At 49.6% G+C, this 10429-nt stretch overlaps 1 protein-coding gene across 5 annotated transcripts in view; it reads left to right on the forward strand.

The window, feature by feature from the left end:
- Nucleotides 1–8745, forward strand: part of GBF1 (golgi brefeldin A resistant guanine nucleotide exchange factor 1) — a 109916-nt gene extending 101171 nt beyond the window's left edge. For 3 of the 5 annotated variants that reach the window (XM_055720778.1, XM_055720777.1, XM_055720780.1), the window contains 11 exons: nucleotides 36–258; nucleotides 1925–2088; nucleotides 2388–2634; nucleotides 3023–3222; nucleotides 4190–4340; nucleotides 4737–4867; nucleotides 5196–5297; nucleotides 5869–5982; nucleotides 6230–6407; nucleotides 6616–6753; nucleotides 7082–8745. In XM_055720778.1, the coding sequence (XP_055576753.1) occupies nucleotides 36–258; nucleotides 1925–2088; nucleotides 2388–2634; nucleotides 3023–3222; nucleotides 4190–4340; nucleotides 4737–4867; nucleotides 5196–5297; nucleotides 5869–5982; nucleotides 6230–6407; nucleotides 6616–6753; nucleotides 7082–7368 (1935 nt within the window). In that variant the 3' untranslated portion in view covers nucleotides 7369–8745. Of the gene's footprint in view, nucleotides 1–35; nucleotides 259–1924; nucleotides 2089–2387; nucleotides 2635–3022; nucleotides 3223–4189; nucleotides 4341–4736; nucleotides 4868–5195; nucleotides 5395–5476; nucleotides 5748–5868; nucleotides 5983–6229; nucleotides 6408–6615; nucleotides 6754–7081 lie in introns of those variants that run through there. The other 2 variants (XM_055720779.1, XM_055720781.1) reach the window with 2 other exon arrangements.
- Nucleotides 8746–10429: the final 1684 nt, after the last annotated feature.

Consider the following 10429-nt stretch of genomic DNA (forward strand, 5'->3'; position numbering starts at 1 on the left):
TAGGGTCTGTTATTCTTGTCTCCTTCTCTGGCCAGGTTCTCCTCTCATTACGTATCCTGCTCATGATGAAGCCAAATGTGCTGTCCAGAGTTAGCCATGAGGTTGCCTACGGCCTCCACGAACTCCTGAAGACCAATGCTGCCAACATTCACTCTGGGGATGACTGGTACACACTCTTCACCCTTCTGGAGTGTATTGGGTCTGGGGTGAAGCCGCCTGCAGCCCTGCAGGTTACTGCAAGGGCAGATAACGACACAGGTAAGACAGGCCAGCTTTTGCTAGGAAATCTGATGCCTGCCTGCCAGATAAGCAGCTGCTTCCTCAAGCTTTCCAATTAGCAAAGGGGACTGCAAGAAAACAAAGCTGATATTAAACTACATTAGCAAGATTAAAACCAGCACCTGCTGTTCACTGCTACCCCATGGTCTGTCCCTGTCTCTACTCTGCCATTTCTTCCTACTCAGTGAGCAGCAGTCCAGGTGCAAGTCCCTGGGGGAGCAGTGGGAGGAAAACTGATATCAGTTGCAGCAGCTGTAAGAAGGTCTTTGCTCTACCCAAGGAGCACTTTCTGCTGGTAGGGGTCTGGTGCCTTGGGTAATATAGCCTTAATCTCTCATCTGGGTGTGTAATGTAAACCCAGCTGTTGTTCCTGTCATACTTGCTTTTTTTGTGGGGCTGACTCCCTTCTGTCCCTGTTTTAAGGATCTTGTACAGGGAATTGTTCTTTAAAATTCTATTTCCAAATGCATTTGTGTGGATTTGGTTCAGAGTGCCTGAACCATTCACACAAGACCAACCCACTATTTCCCACTTCTCTTGACTGTGTTAGAAAGACGGTCTTTTCAGCAAACTGTTCCTGTTTTGCTTTAGCCAGCTGGCAATGTACTTGGGGCTGACGGCTTCAGACTTTTAAAGCAAACCGCAAGAAAAAGCAAGAAAAGGCTTTTCCAGAAGCCTTCATTTTCCTCTTTGCTTTTCTAGAACTTCTTTGCTAGGTCCTGATGCTTTGTGCTAAACAGATGGGAGAAACCCCTGTGGCCTTTGCCTTCTGGGCTAATGCTGGGCTATCTTCTCCCATTTTTATTTTTTTCAACTGCTTCTGTCTTTGCTGATTGAGCAAACTACTTGGCTGTGGCATCTTGCACATCAGAACTTTAGTTCTCTTTAGCACCTCCTGAAAATGTTTGGTGTACTGTGTTCACAGCAAGTCTGCATCTCTGCTGGTGAGTTTCTAGATAACTCTAGATAATTCAGTGATTAAGAGAATGAATTTTCACTTCTAGATAACATTGTGTCATAGCTTAAATTTTGGCCCTTGCAAAGATCTCTGTGCTTGGGACGTGGCATTTAAGGTTATCCCGAAGGTCAGGAAAGGTAGATGTGACAGATGTGGAACATGCTAACATAGATTGCTATTCATGAGCGAGATTTGACCAGTATTAGTGTGGAGCTGAGTGACCCCAGAGTCCGTGAGTATGTGAGTCCTGTCATTCCATGTTGTGTTTTTGGAGTTGTCTTGGCAGAACCTAACACCTCCAAGTAGTTCTTAAGGTGTGTGGTACATCTGATTCTTCTGCCAGGATCAAAGCACTGGACTTCCTGCCCTTTTTTAATGCACAGTCAGGCTGAGAAGTGACATAGCAGAGGAAGGAAAGCCCCTTCCTTCTGAAAGGGAAAGCCAAGCATACCTACAGGGTAGAAATGGTCGGAGATCTGTGCTTCCTGCTGTCTCCTGTGCATGCTCCTGTCACAGTTTTCTTCCTCTCACAGGAGGAGAAGGCTGGCCTGTTTTTTTCCAGGGCCCACTGGTGGTTCCTAGCTAATGCTGATGTGACTAATCTGGATTGTTTCTCCCTTACCCACAGCTACTCTTCCAAATTCTTGATTTGGCTTTGATCTAAAACCCATGGCTTTTGTCTTGAAGGTGCCCAGTCAGACAGCGAGGTCTCCTCCTCCTATCATCCAAGTGACATGAGCCTGGACCGTGGCTACACTTCTGATTCAGAGGTGTACACAGACCATGGGAAGCCAGGCAAGATGCATCGCTCGGTGACAGATGTCGATGTCATGAACAGTGGCTGGCTAGTGGTAAGTAGCCACTGGGCTTCTGGTGCCCGAAGAATACTCCTAGCATGGCTGGGGGCAGAGGGTGTGGTAGGGAGAGAAGGCTTAAGACAGTAGAAAAGGGCTATGATGAGCTGACAGTGTAGAGGCTGGGGAGGAGATGCAGATGGAGAGGAGAAAGCTTGGAGGCAAATGAGGAAAAGGGAAATGGATCCTACAGAAATGTTACCTGCCGGCTTCAGAAGAAAGCCTCTTTCAGCATGTGCATAAGGTGCTGCTTGTAATGCTACCCTCTCCTGCTACCCTATTGCTGTGCCCTGCAGGTGGGGAAAGATGACATCGACACCTCCAGATCTGCTGCTGGGCTCAGCAGACTGGGGCCATCTCCTCTTGTCAACCAGTACAGCCTGACTGTGGGGCTGGATTTGGGCCCACATGACACAAAGTCTCTCATGAAGTGTGTAGAGTCCCTGTCCTTCATCGTGCGAGATGCTGCCCACGTTACACCTGAGAACTTTGAGCTCTGTGTCAAAACCATCCGCATCTTTGTGGAGGCGAGCTTGAATGGGGGTAAGATGTCCCTTGGTTTGATGGTCAGGATTGGGCTTGAGGTGGCCAGTCGGCAGGAAGTGTGCAGTATACTGTCAGGGGATGAGTCCCCAGACCCCAGAAAATGGTCTGCTGTGAGAAAAGTGTCCTGGCTCCTGCGAGTAGCAGGGACCTTATTCTTATCCCTCTCGCTGGGATGGAGGGGAGGTCTGGAGCTGATGTGGAGGTAGCAGTATCAGCTGTTGCTGAAGGCTCTTCCTGAGGGGTGCTGGGTGTCTCTTCAAGCAGGTAGTTGCCATTTCACACCTAGTTGCTGGGGATATCAAAAGGTGTCTGCTGTGTGTGTTGAAGGGCAGAAAATGTTGTGGTGGAGTGCGTATATGGTCTGTTGCTGCCTTTGAATTCCTAGGCTACAAGTCCCAGGAGAAGAGGGGGAAGAGCCACAGGTATGACAGTAAATCCAGTCGGTTAAAAAAAAAGCCAAAGGAGAGTTCCACACGGCGATCACGGGTCTTGAGCCAGCACCAGGCACACACGCACAGTGATGAGGACGAGGATGAGAGCATCCCTGCCAGCTACCACACTGTGTCTTTACAGGTTAGTCAGGACGTAAGTATAGCAAGGATTTCCTCCTTTCCTTTCCCGTGCTCAGGGCCTTGCTAGTGAGACACTGCAATTCTTCATGGGGCAAGTGGGGGCTGCATCCTGGGTTAGTGGGCACTGGATGGCAGAGGGTGGCTCTGGTGGCAATGTGTGGTTCAGCAGTGAAAGAGGAAGACTGCAGTTTGGACAGGCAAAAGCAGAATAGCAATGGAGAGAGAAGTCCTCTGAAAAGCAGGGAGGGTGGCGTCTGGAGCTGTGAGTCACTACAGTGGTTAAGATGGGTGTGGATCAAGGGCATCTGGAGGCATGAGCTTCATGTGGGATTAGTGGGGGGTCTCATGGGGCATCTCCCCTTGTGGAGAGGGGAGGCACTGGCATTTCAAATACAACTGGGATGAGGGAGTAATTTCTCTCCCCAGCTGGTACTTCGAAGGTGTGAAGGCACAGGCCTGCTGACTGCCAGGCTGTGGGGCCTCAGTTCAGTAGTAAAGTCACTAGAATGCTGTCATTTGTCCATACGGAGCTGCTCTGAGGGAGCTTGCTTTGTGCTTCATGCTTTTTTTGTTTTGAAAAAAAAAAAAAATCAAACAAAAAATGTTGTAGAGAGTTGTCCCTGGACAGCACATGAATCACTGGGTTTCTCCGTCTGCCTGGGAGAGTCAGTGCTCTGTGCCAGGAAAGGCTTCATTCTCTCTCCTGGCAGGATTAGGATGCTGTACCTGGAAGGTGGGATTGACATGGCTACTGAACTGACACAAATCTTGCTGAAGATGCCTGGCACTTGACCTCTCAGTGAGGGCACAGACAGCAGGGCCTGATGCCATCTCCATAGCTGTACCTGGTTGCGTACATACAGGAAACAGGCTTGAGTAGCTGTGAACCTCTTAGAATTGGTTTGGGGAAGAGCAGGGACCGGGATTGCTTAGAAAATGTTACGTTCTGTGTGTTGCTTAATGTGATGCTTGACTTGCAGCTCCTGGACCTCATGCACACCTTGCACACACGGGCGGCCACCATCTACAGCTCCTGGGCAGAGGAGCAACGCCATCTAGAGACAGCAGGGAGGAAAATCGAAGCAGATTCCCGAACGCTGTGGTCCAACTGCTGGTGTCCTTTGCTACAGGGTAAAGCCATCCCCTTGTGATGAGAGTCAGCAGAGATACTTCCAGAATAATGGCAGCATTCAGGAAAGTTGAGGAGCCAAGAACTAACTGCAGAAAGCAGGCAGAGGTTGTTTTTAGGGTCTGCTGTAACTGAAAAAGAACTTGGAACAGATCTGGAAAGGTATTTTTAGCATGAGTTAGCTGCCAGCTTGTTTCTGGACCTGAAAGTAGATTCCCACTCTGTGGCCTGAAAAACATACAATCCTTTTCTTTCTTCACACACACAGGCCCACTCCCACCCCCCCACACCCGCTCCCCCAGGGGTGCTTGATCTTCATTAGACTTTTCACCCTAGACTAGGGAAGTAGGGATGTGACACTTTCCCTGTGGGCTTTTCCCTGAATCCCTCTCTTGCAGGCATTGCTTGGCTGTGCTGTGATGCCCGACGCCAGGTACGGATGCAGGCACTCACTTACTTGCAGCGAGCGCTCCTGGTACATGATCTACAGGCCCTGGATGCCCTGGAATGGGAATCCTGCTTCAACAAGGTAACCTCCTGGCTGGGCTGGGCATGTAGGCAGGATAGTGTTGCTGGAGTGGCAGGTTGGTGTCCTATTTCAGCACCATCTTCTTGAGCAGGTTGTTCACCACAATCACCTCACAGAGTAGGGTGTTCCCTACTCTGATCCTATGAAAAGTTCCTCTCTGCTTAGGCTTCTGACAGAGCCTCTTGGTTCTGTCAGAATCCACTTGCTTCTCCCATGCTCTCTTCCTGGAAGCCACCAGTCCCAAAAGCCAGCTTTCCTGTAAGGCTGTCTGTGCAAATCTCATCAGTCATTTTTCAGCTCTGAAATGTCAACGTGTCTCATCCAACAGGTGCTGTTCCCTCTGCTAACCAAGCTACTTGAGAACATCAGCCCAGCTGATGTTGTTGGGATGGAAGAAACTAGGATGAGAGCCTCAACACTACTCTCCAAGGTGAGCATGCTTCTGCTGCCTGAAAGCTCAGGGGAAACCACATGCCTCAAAAAAACCACAGTCTGCTGTTACTAGCTTCTCAGCATCTCTGATCTGGGTAGGTGTCAGTTTGCTAGTTTGACTGTCTTCAGTGCTGGGCTTCTGCACCAACTTCTGCTGTTGAGACGTCTTCTTTCCAGAACTGTCTCCACAATCCCGGCCTTCAGAAAAATTGTCAGGAAGAAGGAGTTTGTGACTTTATGAAGGATGGAAAGAGAAGTATTTTACCTGACATTAGTTGAAGACAGTCTGTTCTAGTGGTGAAATGATGCGTGTCACAAGCTCATAGCACTGACCTAAGGCAGAGAGTCTGGATGGGCTGGAAGACGTGGTGCAGGCTGCACTGGCCTCATGCAAAGGAGACAACATCCACTCCTCTGCTACACAGCTCAGGAGAGTGGAGGCCACTGGCTTCCTCAGGCTGGGCCTGTGCGTGCTCCTAGCCTGCCACAAGGAGGGGGAATTCCAGATAGGTAAGGCTGGCTTGCCAAGGTATAAGCAGCAGCCCTGGTACAGTTGTGTTTTTTTCTAGGTGTTCCTACAGCATCTCTCCCCGCTGCTCTCGCTGACCACCTTTGCTGCCCTGTGGCTGACAATCCTGGATTTTATGGACAAATACATGCATGCTGGCTCCAGTGACTTACTGGTAAGGTGCTGAAAGTGATGCTGCAGTGCTTTGAACACCCATTCATCGGTTTTAACCTTCTAAACTTGAAAGGTGTTTTGGTTTGTTTGGGTGGTGGGGGTTTTTTTAACCTTTTAATCCTTCCAAAACCTATTCCATGGTCTCTCCCCTTGGCCTCTGTTTCCAAGGCAGCCCATCGGCTGTTTTGAGCTTTTATTCGTTGCTGTATGTCTATTCTCTGTGTCCTGAGGAGTGTCTCTGATTACAGCTGGAGGCCATCCCAGAGTCTCTGAAGAATATGCTGCTTGTAATGGATACAGCTGGGATATTCCACAGTGCAGACTCACGGACGGGGTACTCGGATCTCTGGGAGATCACCTGGGAGCGGATTGACTGTTTCTTACCTAGGCTGCGCGATGAGCTCTTCAAACAGACAGTCATCCAAGGTACAAGGGGCTGAGAAACCTCAATAAAACAGGTCTTGGATGCAGTGCTTGCACCTTGACCAGTACCCAGCTGCCATAGTGCCTGGATGCTGATGAAATAGTAGTTGCGGGAGGCTGTAGGAGCTTGGCACAAGGAGGGTGAACTGAGGGTGGGCAAAAGGAGTGAGAAAACTGGTGTGTGGGCTCACTGCTTGTTTTCTTTTCCTAGATCCTGTCCCTAGCATACCCATGGAGCAGCAGCATCAGAAATCAATAGTGTCTGCCTTACCCCCTTCTCCTGGGGGGGATGTGAGACCAGCCACCCACCTAGCTCCTTTGGAGAAACCCTGTGAACTGGGTGCCAGTGGTGAGTCTTGTTCTCTTCTTTCTGGAATTGTCTTCCCTGCACAGTGGCATGGATCTGCTTTTCCTTGGTTTAGCGTGATCTAAATTGAACCAGGTCTCTGGTGTTGTGCTTCCAAATGGATAGGTTGTGGCCTTCTTGCTGAGGTTACTAGGGTGGGCAGAGGCTGGGGCAGAATGCCTGCTCCTCAGGGCCTCGTGTGAAGGTGTGTGGAAGGGGCAAGTCTGAAAAGGCCCCTGAGTTGATCTTCAGCCCTGCTTAGCTTTGAGCTGAAAAGTGACTTTGTCAGGGCTTGTGTAAGGATTGTATTTTGTCTCTTCCTTTTTTCCAGAGTCTGAGAGAGCTGCAGCACCTGCTTCACCCACCATCAGCACCTCTGCCTCTCCTTCTTTCACAGCATCAGCTCCAACAAAGACAAGCCCCGTTACAGACATACCTCCTACAACAGCACAGCCACCACTCATCCTGCAGCCTCTTGCCTCTCCCCTGCAGGTTGGGGTGCCACCTATGACTCTTCCAATCATTCTCAATCCAGCATTAATTGAAGCCACCTCTCCTGTTCCCCTCTTAGCTACTCCACGGCCCACTGACCCCATGACAACCTCTGAAGTCAATTAGTTCAAGGGTGTCTGAGAACTGTCTGCTGAGGAATCTTTGTGGGTGGAGGATGCTGGCCAAGTGTTCTCTGGTAGCTGGCATGTTGGTTTTAGATGATGCTAACCTGAGCAGAAGGGCTGCTGCCACAGTCCCCTTGGAGCACATCGCATTCTGCTCCTTTCTTGTGGCAACCACCTAGAAAACCACCTAGAAATCCCTGTCTTCTTGGAGGGGTGCCCAGTTCCACTGACCAGTCTCCTTCCTGCCTTCACAATCTCAGGGGCCAGGCAACACAAGCACCCAGCAGCCTGGGACCAAGCTGCCACCAGTTCATCTAGTGAAGAGGGAAAATTCTTTGATGTCACGCCAGAGAGAGGGGCTGCCTCTCAGATTGTTCAGTCCAGTCCCTGGACAATTCCCCAGCCATTCCCTAGCTTTCCTGCCTATGCTTCTGGTCGCACTGCTTGCTTTGGGCTCTGGGCATGCCTGGGATCAGCAGGTTGAGAATTTTGTGTAGAAATGTGGATTGCTTACAGCGCAGCTCCCAGCTTGCTGCATAGGGCTTCTTGTCTGCTGTAGCCACATGCTTTCCTTCTGTATTATGGTAGTATGGATCACAGACATCCCCACAGGGGTAACCAGACAGGGAGTAGGCAGCAGGGGTGTGTAGCAGGGGCAGTACTACTTTCCTCCCTCCTCCTGTAAATGAAATCAAGCTTTCTGGTTGGAGGGAGCAAGCTCAGAAGGCTCTGCATAGCTGAGTAGATGAGAAGGAAGCGCAGAGTCCTGTGAGCTGAGAGCAGAGCACCATGGCCATCTCTCAAACAGCGCTTGGGGAGCCAGTCCCCAGGGTGCACAGCAGTGCTGTGTTGTCCACCCCTCACTACACTGGCCTCTTGGTGTCCAGCCCCATTACTTAGGAGAACGTCCTCTTCAGCTAGAGAAGATATGGGGATCTGTGGCACCTGCTGTGCTTTCTCTTGGAAGCTCTGCAGAGACTGCACCCTTCTGCATTTTCTAGTTGTTGGGAGCCCAGCTCCTTCTCCACCTGGAACACCCCTGCAGCTCAGGCCCTGGTAGTCATTCTTGTGCTTCTGCCTTGCAGCAAGGATGTCCCACTCTTCCACTCCCTCGTGCCCAGAGCAGAGCTGGCTGCCTGGCAAGCACTGCATCTCCGTTCTTCCTCCTCTCTCAATTAGTTGGCTAAATTCTCAGTGATACCAATCTCAGAAATCCTGCGGGTGGCTGGGAGGGGCATGGGCGGGACTCCAACCCAGTGTATGCTGTACTGAGAGGAACCTACGGTTGGGGTGCAAGTACAACCAGTGTATATATAGAGTAAATGGCTACAAATCCAATGGACTTTTTACAGTGTAATAAATACATCCTGTAAATGAATGCTCCAGTGTAGCACTCCTTTTTGTCATGGGTCTGTGGCTCAGAGCTTCAGGAAGAGTGGAGTTTAGGTCAAGGTACTGTCCCCGGCTGCCAGACCCCTGGCTCCATATAGCAGGATCCTCCAGTGGAGCGCTCTCTGGGAAGCACAGAGGGACTTGCCCTAACAAATGGTCAGCTCATGGCAGGGCTGCAGTGGAGGCTGGCCATCGAGGAGCTAAGTAGAGCTGTAACAGCTGGATTGCTCTTGCTTGTGGCAACAGGTTAGTCCAGCTGTAAAATCACTGGTGCTATGTTGCTGTGTGCTTGTGCTCCGCCAGGGCTGAGGGCAAAGGCTAGGGCTGAGGAGCAGGTGCCCTGCGGCACGGGACACAGGCTTCAGTGACAACCTGGCTGACTTTGGAGAAAGGAGCATTTTGTGTCTGATGGGGAAGAAATCTTCATTTCCACTGACAGGATTCGGACTTGGAGAGGGCATGAGAGATCCTGGGCTCTTCCAGGGCTAATGCTTGCCCTGGATGCGGACAACCACACATACATCCTTCCTGGTGTTTTCTACTTTGTTTTGTGGCAAGATCCACACAGTGCCACAGTGTCTTTAGAGCTGTGTGAGGCACCAATGCCTTCCCTATCACAAGAATTCCGGGAGACTCCTACAGGCTTGATAAGGGGTTTAAAAACTTATTTGAATTGCTTGAGCAAAGGTCTGAATATTGCGTAATGAAAGAGTAATGCAGATACTAGGAAAGTCCTGTTAATAAGCCCTGGTTCTCTTGCCCCGTTCCCACCATTCCTGGAATATTTTAACTCCTGCAGTCTTCTCTTCCTCACCCTCCACGGCTCCCGGATTTTGTCCTTCCAGCCCTTAGATGTTTCCATTTGTGTGTCTGAACTCTTGCACTGCCCTTGGCCCTTCTGTATCCAGCCCACTTCTGTTTTATATTTCCAACCCTTCACTTCAGTTTACGGCTCTGTTTTTCTGGGCTGTCTCCAAAATGTTCTCTGCAACCTCTAGATGATTAACTCTTTGTAAGCCATTGCTCAATGGTCAAGTACCTTAATGTCAGCACTACTGCCCTCTGTTCCCCAGGTGGTCCTTTTGACTTCCTGGAGTAGCATCAGCTAATGGCAGAGTTCAGTTTTCCCCACTACCTTCAGATAGTTTGGGGGGTGCTCTGTTTTAAACTGTGTTTGCAAACTCAGTTTCTACTGAGAGCATTATATCTTAATTTGGACAATTGCAGTGCAAAGCAAAAGCCACCCGAGGGAACTGCAGGAAGCAGGACTGGAATGGAAAGAATGTTGACTGGAAAGACTGACAGAATATCATTTTAAACAGTTTTCACTAGAGTGTAAATAGGAACGGACTACAAAACCCAAAAAAAAAGTCTTTGAATGTTGTTTGGATTTTGTAATAATGAGGTTTCATGTGTTACAGAGGAAAAAAATAATGGGGAAAGTGTTTGAACAGAAGGGGAAGTCAGAATCAACTGACAGGTAGCATGTACTTTTATAGGTAAGTCTCTTGAATTCTATTTGTAACTTACATGTAACTTACATTACATAAAGGACAGTCATACTGCCAGCGCCTGTTGGCGAGGAACAGTGTTCAGAATGTTAGCCTTCAGGTTTGTCCCAGCATATACTTTTTCTAGTCTTGGGCTTCTTTCCCATTTTTATGGGTCTT

The sequence above is a fragment of the Falco cherrug genome, chromosome 9 (assembly GCF_023634085.1).
Source record: "Falco cherrug isolate bFalChe1 chromosome 9, bFalChe1.pri, whole genome shotgun sequence".
In the NCBI taxonomy this organism is placed as follows: domain Eukaryota; kingdom Metazoa; phylum Chordata; class Aves; order Falconiformes; family Falconidae; genus Falco; species Falco cherrug.